Here is a 17,058-nt window from a genome sequence, read left to right as displayed (position 1 = left end):
CTCTCTCTGTCAGTCGCTCTCTCTCTCTCTGTCTGCCGCTCTCTCTCTCTCTGTCTGTCGCTCTCTGTCTGTCGCTCTCTCTCTCTGTCTGTCACTCTCCGTCTCTGTCTGTCACTCTCTCTCTCTGTCTATCGCTCTCTCTCTGTCTGTTGCTCTCTCTCTCTGTTGCTCTCTCTCTCTCTGTTTGTCGCTCTCTCTCTCGTGTCTGTCGCTCTCTCTTTCTCTCTGTCTGTCACACTCTCTCTGTATGTCACGCGCTCTCTCTCTGTCTGTCACGCGCTCTCTCTCTCTCTCTGACTGTCGCTCTCTTTCTCTCTGTCTGTCGCTCTCTCTCTCTGTCTGTTGCTCTCTCTCTCTGTCTGTCGCTCTCTCTCTCTCTGTCTGTCGCTCTCTCTCTCTGTCTGCCGCGCTCTCTCAGTCTGTCGCTCTCTCTCTGTCCCTGACTGTTGGTCTCTCTTTCTGTCTGCTGCTCTCTCTCTCTCTGTCTGCCGCTCTCTCTCTGTCTGTTGCTCTCTCTCTCTCTGTCTTTTGCTCTCTCTGTCTGCTGCTCTCTGTCTGCCGCTCTCTTTCTCTCTCAGTCTGTTGCTCTCTCTCTCGCTGTCTGTCGCTCTCTCTCTATTGCTCTCTCTCTGTCTGCCGCTCTCTTTCTCTCTCAGTCTGTTGCTCTCTCTCTCTCAGTCTGTCGATCTCTCTCTCTCTCTCTCAGTCTGTCACTCTCTCTCTCTCAGTCTGAAACTCTCTCTCGCTGTCTGTCGCTCTCTCTCTGTTGCTCTCTCTCTGTCTGTTGCTCTCTCTTTCTCTCTCTCTCTGGCTGTCGCTCTCTCTCTCTCTCCCTGTCGCTCCCCCTCTCTCTCTCTGTTGCTCCCCCTCTCTTTCCGTCGCTCTCTCTGTGTCTGTCTCACTTTCTCTCTGTGACTCTCTCTCTGACTCTGTCTCTCTGTGTGTCTCTCTCACTCTCTCTCTGTCTCTTTCACGCTCTCTCTGTTCTCTCTCTGTCTCTCTCACTCTCTCTCTCTCTATCTCTCTTTGTGTCTCTCTCTGTGTCTCACTGTGTGTGTGTGCGTGTGTCTCTTTCTCTCTGTCTTACCTTGCAGCCATGAGAAGAGATGATGCGAAGGTCTGCTGGGATGCGATCTCCCCCCTTCACCTCCACCAGGTCACCAGTCACAACCTGCTCAGCATTGATCTGAATTTTCTCTCCTTCGCGAATCACCAAGGCTTGCTGTGTGAGGAAACAGCAGCGAAGAGACAAGGGGTGGAGGAGGGGAAGGAGAGGGGAAGTGGAGGGACAGGGGAGGTGGAGGCAGAGGGGAGGGACAGGGGAGGTTGAGGGAGGAGGAGGTGGAGGGCAGGGAGAGGGGAGGTAGAGGGGAGGTGGAGGCAGAGCGGAAGGAGAGGAAAGATGGATAGAGAGGGGCAGTGGAGGCAGAGGGGAGGTGGAGGCAGAGGGGAGGTGGAGGCAGAGGGGAGGGAGAGGAAAGATGGATGGAGAGGGGCGGTGGAGGCAGAGGGGCGGTGGAGGCAGAGGGGCGGTGGAGGCAGAGGGGCGGTGGAGGCAGAGGGGAGGTGGAGGCAGAGGGAGGTGGAGGCAGAGGGGAGGTGGAGGCAGAGGGGAGGTGGAGGCAGAGGGGAGGTGGAGGCAGAGGGGAGGTGGAGGCAGAGGGGAGGTGGAGGCAGAGGGGAGGTGGAGGCAGAGGGGAGGTGGAGGCAGAGGGGAGGTGGAGGCAGAGGGGAGGTGGAGGCAGAGGGGAGGTGGAGGCAGAGGGGAGGTGGAGGCAGAGGGGAGAGAGAGGAGGTAGATGGGAAGTGAAGGGAGAGGGGAGGTGGAGGGAGAGGGCAGGTGGAGGCAGAGGGGAAGGAAAGAGGAAGACGAGAGTTGCAGTGTCAGAGAAATGTTACCATGCTGACCCCCCCACCCCAAACTCACTTCCAAGTTCTTGACACAAGTCCCTTCCCCTCCATGTCCCTCACTCTGAGCCGCTTCCACTCCACCTCTCCCATCCTGAGCCCCTTCCCCTCCACCTCCCTCATCCTGAGACCCTCCCCCTCCTCCCTCATCCTGAGACCCTCCCCTCCTCCTCCCTCATGCTGAGACCCTCCCCTCCACCTCCATCATTCTAAGCCCCCTTCCACCTCCTTCACTCTGAGCCCTCCCACCTCTCCTTCTCCTGAGCTCCTTCACGCATATGCCCCACAGCCCATGACTTTCCTCTTCCCCTCACTGAACTGCCGCCCTGCCCAGCCTGAGGTCCCACCCTTCCCTTGACTAAATCCCCTGCCATCCCCCTCTCAGAGCCCTCCTCTGTTATTCCCACCTCCTTCAGGTTCTGAGCTGCCTCTGCCTTCACCTCCAAGCACCTACCTGAGGGACCATACTCTTAAAGGAATCCATAATTCGGGAACTCTTTGACTCTTGGTAATAGGAGAAACAGCCAGTGATCATCACGACCGCAGCCAGAACGACGCCCAGGTATAACTGCAGTTCAGAGAGACAGAGAGAGAGACAGAGAAAGAGAAAGAAGATACAGGCAGAGAGAGAGACAGAGAAAGATAAAAAGAGAGAGAGAGACAGCAGAGAGTGCAGATCCCAAACTTTCATTAGTATTAGCACAGTCCTGGGATCTCCCTGTGAAAATTAACATACTCCCGGAGAGCCCTATAAATATTAACACACTCCTGGAAACCGCTGTAAATATTAACCTCACTCCTGGAGACCCCTGTAAATAATAACACATTCCTGGGGACCCTCTGTAAATAATAACACATTCCTGGAAACCGCTGTAAATATTAACTCACTCCTGGAGATGCCTGTAATTAAAACATTCCTGGAGACCCCTGTAAATAATAACACATTCCTGAGGACCCCCAGTAAAAATTATTAACACACTCCCAGAGACCCTCTATAAATATTAACACACTCCCGGAGACCCCCCTGTAAATATTAACACACCTCTGGAGACGCCCAGTAAATAATAACACAATTCTGGAGACCCCTATAAATATTAGCACAGTCTAGGAAAACTCCTGTGAATATTTACACACTCCTGGTGACCCCTCCATGACTAACAAAGTCCTGGAAATATCTAAATATTAATGCATTCCCGGGGTCTCCCCTGAATATTAGCACTAGTTAGCGCTGCTGCCTCACAGTGCCAAAGACCCAGGTTCGATTCTGGCTTCGGCCTGTGTGGAGTCTGCACATTCTCCCCGTGTCTGCGTCGGTTTCCTCCGAGTGCTTCAGTTTCCTCCCACAGTCCAAAGATGTGCAGGAGAGGTGGATTGGCTTTGCTAAATTGCTCCTTAGTGTCAGGGGGGTGATCAAGGTAAATACATGGAGTTATTGGTATAGGCCCTAGATGGGAGTGTTGTTGGTGCAGGCTTGATGGGCTGAATGACCTGTAGGGATTCTATGATTTATATATGATTAACATACTTACGGGATCTTCTTGTGAATATTAACACTCTCCCCAGATCTAACTGTGAATATTAACCCACAGTCAGAGACCCTCTATAAATACTAACACACTGCTGGGTCTCTCTGTAAATATTAACACACTCCCTGGATATATCTGTAAATATTAACACACTTCTGGAGACCCCCTGTAAACATTAACATAGTAAAAAGTCTGACAACACCAGGTTTCAGTCCAACCGATTTATTTGATAGTAAATTCACTAGCTTTCGGGTAAACCTGGTGTTGTCAGACTTTTTACTGTGTTTACCCCAGTCCAACGCCGGCATATCCACATCACGAACATTAACACACTCCTGGAGATCCCCCCCCTGTAAATATTAACACACTCCTGGAGATCCCCCCCCTGTAAATATTAACACACTCCTGGAGACCCCCTGTAAATATTAACACACTCCTGGAGACACCCCTGTAAATATTAACACACTCCTGGAGACCCCCCTGTAAATATTAACATACTCCTGGAGACCCCCCTGTAAATATTAACATACTCCTGGAGACCCCCCTGTAAATATTAACACACTCCTGGAGACACCCCTCTAAATATTAACACACTCCTGGAGACACCCCTCTAAATATTAACACACCCCTGGAGATCCCCCCGTGTAAATATTAACACACTCCTGGAGATCCCCCTGTAAATATTAACACACTCCTGGAGATCCCCCTCTAAATATTAACACAATCCTGGAGATCCCCCCCTGTAAATATTAACACACTCCTGGAGACCCCCCTGTAAATATTAACACACTCCCAGAGACCCCCCTGTAAACATTAACACACTCCTGGAGACCGCACTGTAAATATTAACACACTCCTGGAGATCCCCCCCTGTAAATATTAACACACTCCTGGAGACTCCCCTGTAAATATTAACACACTCCTGGAGACCCCTCTGTAAACGTTAACACACTCGCAGAGACCCCCCTGTAAATATTAACACACTCCTGGAGACCCCCCTGTAAATATTAACACACTCCCAGAGACCCCCCTGTAAATATTAACACACTCCTGGAGACTCCCCTGTAAATATTAACACACTCCTGGAGACTCCCATGTAAATATTAACACACTCCCAGAGACCCCCCTGTAAACACTAACACACTCCTGGAGATCCCCCCCTGTAAATATTAACACGCTCCTGGAGACTCCCCTGTAAATATTAACACACTCCTGGAGATCCCCCCCTGTAAATATTAACACACACCTGGAGACCACCCTGTAAATATTAACATACTCCTGGAGACTCCCCTGTAAATATTAACACACTCCTGGAGACCCCCCTGTAAATATTAACACACTCCTGGAGACTCCCCTGTAAATATTAGCACACTCCTGGAGACCCCCCTGTAAATATTAACACACTCCTGGAGACCCCCCTGTAAATATTAACACACTTCTGGAGACTCCCCTGTAAATATTAACACACTCCTGGAGACCCCCCTGTAAATATTAACACACTCCTGGAGACTCCCCTGTAAATATTAACACACTGCTGGAGACTCCCCTGTAAATATTAACACACTCCTGGAGACTCCCCTGTAAATATTAACACACTCCTGGAGACCCCCCTGTAAATATTAACACACTCCTGGAGACTCCCCTGTAAATATTAACACACTGCTGGAGACTCCCCTGTAAATATTAACACACTCCTGGAGACTCCCCTGTAAATATTAACACATTCCTGGAGACCCCCCTGTAAATATTAAAACACTCCTGGAGACCCCCTGTAAATATTAACACACTCCTGGAGACCCCCCCCCCCCGTAAATATTAACACACTCCTGGAGACCACCCTGTAAATATTAACACACTCCTGGAGACCACCCGCCCCCCTGTAAATATTAACACACTCCTGGAGATCCCACCCTGCAAATATTAACACTCCTGGAGATCCCCCCCTGTAAATATTAACACACTCCTGGAGACTCCCCTGTAAATATTAACACACTCCTGGAGACTCCCCTGTAAATATTAACACACTCCTGGAGACCCCTCTGTAAATGTTAACACACTCGCAGAGACCCCCCTGTAAATATTAACACACTCCCAGATGCAACTGGGATGCAACTGTACACAACTCTGGTGCGGCCGCACTTGGAGTATTGTGTGCAGTTCTGGTCCCCACATTACAGGAAGGATGTAGAGGCTTTGGAGAGGGTGCAGAGGAGGTTTACCAGGATGTTGCCTGGTATGGAGGGGAGATCCTATGAGGAGAGACTGAGAGATTTGGGGTTGTTTTCGCTGGAAAGAAGGTGGCTAAGAGGGGACCTTATTGAAACATATAAGATGATTAGAGGTTTAGACAGGGTAGATAGTGATAGCCTTTTTCCTAGGATGGAGAAAGCTAGCACGAGGGGGCACGACTTTAAATTAAGGGGGGGTAGTTATAGGACTGATGTCAGGGGTAGGTTCTTTACCCAGAGGGTGGTGAGGGACTGGAATGCCCTGCCAGCTGCAGCTGTAAATGCGCCTAGTTTGGGGGCGTTTAAGAGATCTGTGGATAGACTGGTTTAGATTAGTGGGTTAGTGTTTTTTTTTAAAAAAGCTGGTCGGCGCAACATCATGGGCCGAAGGGCCTGTTCTGCGCTGTAATGTTCTATGTTCTACCCCCCTGTAAACACTAACACACTCCTGGAGATCCCCCCCTGTAAATATTAACACACTCCTGGAGACCCCCTGTAAATATTAACACACTCCTGGAGATCCCCCCCTGTAAATATTAACACACTCCTGGAGACCACCCTGTAAATATTAACACACTCCCAGAGACCCCCCTGTAAATATTAACACACTCCTGGAGACCCCCCCCCCGTAAATATTAACACACTCCTGGAGATCCCCCCCTGTAAATATTAACACACTCCTGAAGACCACCCTGTAAATATTAACACACTCCCAGAGACCCCCCTGTAAATATTAACACACTCCTGGAGACTCCCCTGTAAATATTAACACACTCCTGGAGACTCCCCTGCAAATATTAGCACACTCCTGGAGATCCCCTGTAAATATTAACACACTCCTGGAGACCCCCTGTAAATATTAACACACTCCTGGAGACTCCCCTGTAAATATTAACACACTCCCGGAGACTCCCCTGTAAATATTAACACACTCCTGGAGACTCCCCTGTAAATATTAACACACTCCTGGAGACTCCCCTGTAAATATTAACACACTCCTGGAGACTCCCCTGTAAATATTAACACACTCCTGGAGACCCCCCTGTAAATATTAACACACTCCTGGAAACTCCCCTGTAAATATTAACACACTCCTGGAGACCCCCCTGTAAATATTAACACACTCCTGGAGATCCCCCCCTGTAAATATTAAGACACTCCCAGAGACCACCCTGTACATATTAACACACTCCCGGAGATCCCCCTGTAAATATTAACACACTCCTGGAGACCGCCCCACCCACCCGTAAATATTAACACACTCCTGGAGATCCCCCGCTGTAAATATTAACACACTCCTGGAGACCCCCCTGTAAATATTAACACACTCCTGGAGACCCCCCTGTAAATATTAACACACTCCTGGAGATCCCCTGTAAATATTAACACACTCCTGGAGACTCCCCTGTAAATATTAACACACTCCTGGAGACCCCCCTGTAAATATTAACACACACCTGGAGATCCCCCCCTGTAAATATTAACACACTCCCAGAGACCACCCTGTACATATTAACACACTCCCGGAGATCCCCCTGTAAATATTAACACACTCCTGGAGACCGCCCCACACACCCGTAAATATTAACACACTCCTGGAGATCCCCCCCTGTAAATATTAACACGCTCCTGGAGACACCCCTGTAAATATTAACGCTCCTGGAGATCCCCCCCTGTAAATATTAACACACTCCTGGAGACCCCCTTGTAAATATTAACACACTCCTGGAGACCCCCCCTGTAAATATTAACACACTCCTGGAGACTCCCCTGTAAATATTAACATACTCCTGGAGACCCCCCCTGTAAATATTAACACACTCCTGGAGCCTCCCCTGTAAATATTAACACACTCCTGGAGACTCCCCTGTAAATATTAACACACTCCTGGAGACCACCCTGTAAATATTAACACACTCCTGGAGACCCCCCCCCGTAAATATTAACACACTCCTGGAGATCCCCCCCTGTAAATATTAACACACTCCTGAAGACCACCCTGTAAATATTAACACACTCCCAGAGACCCCCCTGTAAATATTAACACACTCCTGGAGACTCCCCTGTAAATATTAACACACTTCTGGAGCCCCCCGTGTAAATATTAACACACTCCTGGAGACCCCCCTGTAAATATTAACACACTCCTGGAGACCCCCCTGTAAATATTAACACACTCCTGGAGACCCCCCTGTAAATATTAACACACTCCTGGAGACCCCCCTGTAAATATTAACACACTCCTGGAGACCCCCCTGTAAATATTAACACACTCCTGGAGACCCACCTGTAAATATTAACACACTCCTGGAGACCCACCTGTAAATATTAACACACTCCTGGAGACTCCCCTGTAAATATTAACACACTCCTGGAGACCCCCTGTAAATATTAACACACTCCTGGAGATCCCCCCCTGTAAATATTAAGACACTCCCAGAGACCACCCTGTACATATTAGCACACTCCCGGAGATCCCCCTGTAAATATTAACACACTCCTGGAGATCCCCCCCTGTAAATATTAAGACACTCCCAGAGACCACCCTGTACATATTAGCACACTCCCGGAGATCCCCCTGTAAATATTAACACACTCCTGGAGACCGCCCCACCCACCCGTAAATATTAACACACTCCTGGAGATCCCCCCCTGTAAATATTAACACACTCCTGGAGATCCCCCCCTGTAAATATTAACACACTCCTGGAGACCCCCCTGTAAATATTAACACACTCCTGGAGACACCCCTGTAAATATTAACGCTCCTGGAGATCCCCCGCTGTAAATATTAACACACTCCTGGAGACCCCCCTGTAAATATTAACACACTCCTGGAGACCCCCCTGTAAATATTAACACACTCCTGGAGATCCCCTGTAAATATTAACACACTCCTGGAGACCCCCCTGTAAATATTAACACACACCTGGAGATCCCCCCCTGTAAATATTAACACACTCCCAGAGACCACCCTGTACATATTAACACACTCCCGGAGATCCCCCTGTAAATATTAACACACTCCTGGAGACCGCCCCACCCACCCGTAAATATTAACACACTCCTGGAGATCCCCCCCTGTAAATATTAACACACTCCTGGAGACACCCCTGTAAATATTAACGCTCCTGGAGATCCCCCCCTGTAAATATTAACACACTCCTGGAGACCCCCCTGTAAATATTAACACACTCCTGGAGACCCCCCCTGTAAATATTAACACACTCCTGGAGACTCCCCTGTAAATATTAACACACTCCTGGAGACTCCCCTGTAAATATTAACACACTCCTGGAGACTCCCCTGTAAATATTAACACACTCCTGGAGACTCCCCTGTAAATATTAACACACTCCTGGAGGCCCCCCGTGTAAATATTAACACACTCCTGGAGACTCCCCTGTAAATATTAACACACTCCTGGAGACTCCCCTGTAAATATTAACACACTCCTGGAGACTCCCCTGTAAATATTAACACACTCCTGGAGACCCCCCTGCAAATATTAACACACTCCTGGAGACCCCCCTGTAAATATTAACACACTCCTGGAGACCCCCTGTAAATATTAACACACTCCTGGAGACTCCCCTGTAAATATTAACACACTCCTGGAGATCCCCCTGTAAATATTAACACACTCCTGGAGATCCCCCCCTGTAAATATTAACACACTCCTGGAGATCCCCCTGTAAATATTAACACACTCCTGGAGACCCCCCCCTGTAAATATTAACACACTCCTGGAGACCCCCCTGTAAATATTAACACACTCCTGGAGACTCCCCTGTAAATATTAACACACTCCTGGAGACTCCCCTGTAAATATTAACACACTCCTGGAGACCCCCCTGTAAATATTAACACACTCCTGGAGACCCCCCTGTAAATATTAACACACTCCTGGAGACCCCCCTGTAAATATTAACACACTCACGTGAACTGATTTTTGGATTAGGGACTCACATTATCATTCGATGGTTCTTCCTCCATTGCTGCCTGGATACTGTAGGCCAGGAAGCAGAGAACAGCCCCAATCCACAGCAAGATGGAGAAGCCGCCAAATAATTGACGGCAGAATTTGACCCATTCTGGAGTGGTTGGAGGTGGGGTCAGGGCATTGGGGCCCTCCAAAGACAGAATCTCAGCTGCACGGGCAGATGTCAAACCCTGGGGGGTGAAAAGAGAGATTTATGAGATCAAGGGAGGGTTGGTCTGAGAGAAAGGGAGACATAAAGAGAACGAGTGTGTGTATGTGTGGGTAGGGGAGAATCGGAGAGCCTTGGGCAGAAAGATTGGTAGTTTCAGAGAGTAGGGGAGAATGTGAGAGACAGTAAGAGAGATAAGGGGAGAGAGGGAGGATTTACCAGAGAGAGTAAAGAATGGGCACATGAGAAAGGGAGACATAGAAAGTGGAATTGTGGAAGCGAAAGATAGACAGACAGCACGAGCAAGAAAAAAAGAGACAGGATGTGGATGTCATTGGCAATTTATTGCCCATCCCTAGCTGCCCTTGAGAAAGTGGCAGAGAGCTTTCTTCTTGAAGCCCTGCAGTTCACATGGTGTAGCAACATCCAGTACTGTTAGGGAGTGAGTTCCAGGATTTTGACTCAGTGATGCCTCAGGGGTCAGTGCTGAGGGTCCATTGCTATTTGTTTTATATATATATATATCAATGAATTGGATGAGAATGTACAAGGCAGGATCAGTAAGTTTGAAGATGACACTAAAATTGTAGACAGGAAGGTTATCAAAAATTGCAGCAGGATCTTGATCAGCTGGGAAGTGGGCCGAGAAATAGCAAATGGAGTTCAATACACGTCAAGTGTGAGGTATTGCATTTTGAAAAGGCAAATCAAGATAGGGCTTTCACGGTGAATGATAGGACCTGAGGGAGTATTATGGAAGAGGGACCTTGGACTTCAGGTGCACAGTTCTCTAAAAATGGAGTCACAGGGAGATAGGGCAGTGAAGAAGGCTTTTGGCATGCTGGCCTTCATTGATTAGGGCATTGAGTATAGAAGTTGGGAAGTTATGTTGCAGTTGTACAGACTTTGGTGAGGCCGCACCTGGAGTACTGTGTTCAGTTCTGGTCACCTTGCTATAGGAAAGATGTCATTAAACTGGAGACAGTGCAGAAGAGATTTACAAGGACTTTGCTAGGACTCAAGGGTCTGAGTTGTAGGGAGAACATAAGAACTAGAAGCAGGAGTAGGCCATCTGACCCGTCAAGCCTGCACCGCCATTCAATAAGATCATGGCTGATCTTTTTGTGGATTCAGCTCCAGTTACCCGCCTGCTCACCATAACCCTTAATTCCTTTACTGTTCAAAAATTTATCTATCCTTGCCTTAAAAACATTCAAAGAGGTAGCCTCAACTGGGCAGGGAATTCTACAGATTCATAACCCTTTGTGTGAAGAAGTTCCTCCTCAACTCAGTCTTAAATCTGCTTCCCCTTATTTTGAGGCTATGCCCCCTCATTCTGGTTTCACCCACCAGCGAAAACAACTTCCCTGCTTCTATCTTATCTATTCCCTTCATAATCTGATATGTTTTTATAATGTCTCCTCTCATTCTTTGAATTCCAATGAGTATAGCCCCAGTCTACTCAGTCTCTCAAGTCAGGGATCAACCGAGTGAATCTCCTCTGCAGCCCCTCCAGTGCCAGTATATCCTTTCTCAAATAAGGAGACCAAAACTGTATACAGTTCTCCAGGTATGGCTTCACCAGCACCTTATACAGCTGCAACATAACCTCGCTGTTTTTAAACTCCATCCCTCTAGCAATGAAGGACAAAATTCCATTTACCTTCTTAGTTACCTGCTGCACCTGCAAACCAACTCCTTCAGATTCCTCCTTGAGATTGGATAGGCTAGGACTTGTTTCTCTGGAGCGTTGGAGACTGAGGGATGATCTTATAGAGGTGTATAAGATCATGAGAGGCATGGATACGGTGAATGCACTCAGTCTTTTTCCCAGGTTTGGGGAATCGAGAACTAGTGGGCAAAGGTTTAAGAGGGAAAGAAATAATGGGAAACTGAGGAGCAATTTTATACACAGGGGGTGGAACGCATGTGGAATGAAGTGGTTGAGGCAGGGGCATTGATAACATCTAAAAGGCATTTGGACGCAAACATGGATAGGAAAGGTTTAGATGGATTATAGGCCAAATGAAGGCAAATGATAAAAGCTTAGATAAGCTTTTTGGTCAGCATGGACCAGTTTGAGCCGATGAGAATGTCTCCATGCTATAGATTCTATGATTTAGAAGGAATGGCTGATCCGCCAAGTGGAAGTATTTCCAGGGATCTGCTGCTCTCGTCCTTCTAGATGGTAGTGGTTGTGGGTTTGGAATGTGCTGTTCAAGGCTCCTTGGTGAGTTCCTGCAATGTAAATGGTATACATGGTTGCGACTAAGTGTGGTTGGTGGTGAAAGTGAATGATTATGGATAAGGGTGTCAGTCAAAAATTCTTGAGCTTCACTGGAGCTGCACTCATCCAGAAAAGAAACATAGAACAGTACAGCACAGTACAGGCCCTTCGGCCCTCAATGTTGTGCTATGTCCAGACCCAAGATCAAGCTATCCCACTCCCTATCATTCTGGTGTGCTCCATGTGCCTATCCAATAACCACTTGAAAATTCCTAAAGTGTCCGACTCCACTATCACAGCAGGCACCCCAACCACTCTCCGAGTAAAGAATCTACCTCAGACATCCCTCCTATATCTCCCACCATGAATCTTAAAGTTATGCCCCCTAGAAACAGCTACATCCACCCAAGGAAATAGTCTCTGCATGTCCACTCTATCTATCCCCCTCATCATCTTATAAACCTTTATTAAGTCACCTCTCATCCTCCTCCACTCTAAAGAGAAAAGCCCCAGCTCCCTCAACCTTTCCTCATAAGACCTACCCTCCAAACCAGGCAGCATCCTGGTAAATCTCCTCTGCACTCTCTCCAATGCTTCCACATCCTTCTTATAGTGAGGTGACCAGAACTGCACACAATATTCCAAATGTGGTCCGGTAAAAGTGGGGAGTATTCCATCACTCCTAACTAGTGCCTCGTAGATGCTGAACAGGCTTTGGGGAGTCAGGGGGTGAGTTATTTGCTACAGAATTCCTAGCTTCTGGCCTGCTGTTGTAGCTAGTGTCGTAGGCCCTCCCATCTTCAGCTGCTTCATCACGCGAGGGCCAGATTATTGGCCTGCTGTTGTAGCTACAGTATTTATATGGCTGGTCCAGTTCAATTTCTGGTCAATTGTAACCTCCAGGATGTTGAGAATAGGGGATACAACGATATCCCCTATTCTCAACATCATGAAATGTCATGGAGAGACGGTTAGATTCTCCTTCATTTGAGATGGCTGCTGTCTGGCCCTCGCGTGATGTGAATGTTACTTGCTGTTTGTCAGCTCAAGCCTGGATATTGTCCAGGTCTTGCTGCATTTGGACATGGACTACTTCACAAATCTGAGGAGTCGTGAATGGTGCGGAACATTGTACAATCAAGGGCAAACATCCCCACTTTTTGACCTTATGATGGTAGGAAGGTCATTGATGAAGCAGCTGAAGATGGGTGGGCCTAGGACACTACCCTGAGGAACTCCTACAGAAATGTCTTGGAGCTGAGATGATTGATCTCCAACCACCATAACCATTTTCCTTTGTGTCAGGTACAACTCGAATCAGCAGAGAGTTTTCTCTGATTCCCATTAATTCCAGTTTTGCCAGGGCTTCTTGGTACCAAACTTGGCCAAATTTTGTGTTGATTAGGGGCAATCACTCTCATCTCATCTCAGGCATTCCGCTCTTTTAGTTTGAACCAAAGCTTCGGCTCTGACGAAGAGTCATTCAGACTCAAAACATTGGCCCTATTCTCTCTCCACAGATATTGTCAGATCTGCTGAGATTTTCCAGCATTTTCTGTTTGTGCTTTAATGAGGTTAGGAGCTGAGTGACGTCAGTAACTAAACTGAGTGTTTGTGAACAGATTATTGGTGAATAAGTGCCACTTGATAGCGGGGTGATGACACTTTCCATCATTTTACTAATGGGTTGGCAATGGCTGGGTTTAATTTGTCCTGTTTCAAAGATACCAGGGCAATTTTCCACATTATTGGGTAGATGCCAGTGTTGAAACTGTACAGGAAGAGCTTGGCTAGGGGTGCAGCAAATTGTAGAGAACAAGTCTTCAGTATTATTGCCAGAATGTTGTCAGGGCCTATTGCCTTTGTAGTGTCCAGTGTTTTCAGCCATTTCCTGATACTAGATGGAGCGAATTGAATTGGCTGAAGAGTGACATCTGTGAAACTCCAGAGGAAGCCAATGTGTTGGAAGCAGTTCAGATAAGGTTTACTACACTAACACAAGGAATAGGTTGTTCTTTGAGGAATGGCTGGATAGGCTTGGCTTTTATCTGCTGGAGATTAGAAGATTTAAGAGGTAACTAAATTGAAACATAGAAGATTCTGAGGGAACTTAATTTAAAACAGAAAATGCTAGAAAAACTCAGGTCTGGCAGCATCTGTGGAGAGAGAAAGAGTTAAATTTGAGTCTGTGTGACTCCTCTTCAAAGCCCTTGAGGGGTATTGACACGGCGATGTGAAGAGGATGTTTCCTCTTGTGGGAGAATCTAGAACCAGGGGTCACTACTTAAAAATGAGGGGTCACTCATTTGAGACAGAGATGAGGAGAATTTTTGTTTTCTCTGAGAGTGGGGAGTCTCTGGAACTCTCTTCCTTAAGGCAATGGAAATAGAGATTTCTGGATATTTTTAAGGCAGAGCTGGATAGATTCTTGATTAACAAGGCGGGGGGCGCGGGGGAAGTGAGAGGTTATCGGGGGTCGGCAAGAACTTGGGGTTGGGGTGACAATCAGATTATTTGTGATCTTATTGAATGGGGTAGCAGGCTCGAGGGGCTGAGTGGCCTACTGTTTGATCATAATGACTTATGTTTTTGTCATGAGTACCTACCATGCCTGGGACAAAGGGCTGGGATTTCTCCTGTTCCCCACCCAGGACTCAGCCAACCAGCCCACTGGCTTCAGTTGCTTTGAATAGGTTTCTGAAGAGGAGGTGAGGGGGGCCCTGAGGCTAGTCGAGGAGCTGGGGACAAACCTTCCATGTTCGGTTACATATGTGTATTCTGGGAGTGGTCCTGGGAGAGTCTTACAACTTCACACACAGTCACAAAGAGATGAGCAGATATGCAGGACCAGGACCTCACCCTCACAGGGCAAACTGCTTAATGCCCCAGCTCAGTGGCCCACATAGAGTGGGCAAGACAATTGGCAAAGTGATTTATTTAATTAATAGCCCCTATTTATGTGTCCTCTGTGTCAAATCAAAAGGAGCAGAGCTGGGAGGAGAATAAGCAAACACAGCACTGTCAGGCAGTAAGGAAAGTAAGAAGTCTCACAACACCAGGTTAAAGTCCAACAGGTTTATTTGATAGTAAATGCCACTAGCGTTTATACCAAATAAACCTGTTGGACTTTAACCTGGTGTTGTGAGACTTCTTACTGTGTTTACCCCAGTCCAACGCTGGCATCTCCACATCAGGCAGTAAGGAAAGTCAACCATAGGGTGGAATTTTTCAGTCCCGCTGCCACGGGAATTGTAGCAAGCGGGGGTGGACCACGCAAAGGTTCATTGACCTTGGGTGGAAATTTGCAGACTTGGGGAAAGCGTGGCCAGAAAATCCCGCCCTTAGAGTTTTATAGCATCTCAAGAGGCCTTTTGGCCCATCTGTACCAGCCATCAAGCACCTATCCTAATCCCATTTTTCAGCACTTGGTCTGTAGCCTTGTGTCCTGTGGCATTTCAAATCCTCATCTAAATATTTCTTAAATGTTGTGACAGTTTCCACCTCTACACCCTTTCAGGTAGTGAGTCCCAGATTCCCAGCACCCTCTGGGTGAAAACATTTTTCCTCAAATCCCCTCTAAATCTACTGCCTCTTACTTTAAATCTGATTATTGACCCCTCTCCTCAAGGAAAACGTTTCTTTCCAACCACCCTATCTATGTTCCTCATCATTTTGTACATCTCGATGACACCCCCTTGCCACCAGCCACCACCACCCACTGAACCCTCCCCTCCCCCCCAACACCCACCCCTCCCCAGCCTTCTTTGCTCTGAGGAAAACAACCTCTATCCAGTCTCTTTTCATAGCCGAAACACTCCAGTCTAGGCAACGTCCTGGTGAATCTCCTCTGCACCCTGTCCAGTGCAATCACATTCTTCCTATAGTGTGACAACTAAAACTGCGTACAATACCCCAGTTGTGGCCTCCCGAATGTTTTCTACAGCTCCAACATTCCTCCTCTGATATTCTATGCCTAGGCTAATAAAGGCAAGTATTCCATCTACCTTATCTACCTTTTCTTCCCGTCTTCAAGGATCTATGGAGCTGCACCCCAAGGTCATCTGTACTTTCTAAGGTCCTACCATTCTTTGTAAATTCCCCTGCCTTGTTAATCAATCTGAAAAGCATCACCTCATTTGCAGAGTGTCCTCTGACCCAATTCCTTACTTGTATTTTTGAAAAGTTCATTCATGGGATGTGCTCATTGTTGGCAAAGCCTGTTTTTTTTTGCCTACCCTCTACTGCCCTGGAATTGACTGTAGAGGACAATTAGTGCCAACCATATTGCTGTGGACCCGGGGTCATAGGTCAATATGTCTGACCAGATTAGGACAACAGATTTGGCTTTGCTAAAAGGGAACTAATGAGTCAGATATATTTTTACGACAATCAACGACGTGTCATGGTCTCCACTATGGAGGAGGCAGTGACATTCTGGTCTTGTTATCCAGAAAGCCAGGGTAATGGCTTTCAGGACTAGAGGGCACAGCCTCAAGATAAGGGGGGGGGGGCAGTTTAGAACAGAGTTCTAGAACAGAGTTGAGGAGGAACTCCTTCACTCAAAGGGTGGTGAATCTCTGGAATTCTCTGCCTGTTGAAGTGGTGGAAGCTACCTCGCTAAATATATTTAAGTCACAGGTAGATAGGTTTTTGACAGACAAGGAAATTAAGGGTTATTGGGAAAAAGCGGAAAAGTGGAACTGAGCCACTTCAGATCAGCCATGATCTTATTGAATGGCGGGGCAGGCTCGAAGGGCGAGATGGCCTACTCCTGCTCCTATTTCTTATGTCCTTATGTAATGGTCTGGAAATCCGGTTCGAATCCCACCATGGTAGATGGTGAAATTTGATTTTAATTAAAAGAAGAAAAGTCTAATAATGACCATTGTCAATTGTCATAAAAGCTCGCCTGGTTCACTATTGTCCCTTTAGGGAAGGAAATCTGCCATCCTTACTCTGTCTGGCCTATATATGACTCCAAACCCACAGCAATTTGGTTTCCTCTTGAATGCCCTCTA

The 17,058-nt window shown here is 47.3% G+C and overlaps 1 protein-coding gene across 1 annotated transcript in view; it reads right to left on the bottom strand.

The window, feature by feature from the left end:
• LOC145339458 (sodium/potassium-transporting ATPase subunit alpha-2) overlaps nt 1–17,058 on the bottom strand; it is a 76,545-nt gene that overhangs the window by 38,158 nt on the left and 21,329 nt on the right. The window contains exons 4-6 of the mRNA XM_080183928.1: nt 9,632–9,835; nt 2,363–2,476; nt 1,088–1,222 (exon numbers count right to left, since the gene is read on the bottom strand). Of these exons, the coding sequence (XP_080040054.1) occupies nt 1,088–1,222; nt 2,363–2,476; nt 9,632–9,835 (453 nt within the window). The remainder of the gene's footprint in view (nt 1–1,087; nt 1,223–2,362; nt 2,477–9,631; nt 9,836–17,058) is intronic.

The sequence above is a fragment of the Carcharhinus amblyrhynchos genome, unplaced genomic scaffold (assembly GCF_965287045.1).
Source record: "Carcharhinus amblyrhynchos unplaced genomic scaffold, sCarAmb.v2.hapA scaffold_474, whole genome shotgun sequence".
NCBI classification, from domain to species: Eukaryota; Metazoa; Chordata; class Chondrichthyes; order Carcharhiniformes; family Carcharhinidae; genus Carcharhinus; species Carcharhinus amblyrhynchos.
The sequence above is the reverse complement of the archived record's forward strand: the minus strand, read 5'-3'. Positions and strand labels throughout refer to the sequence as shown.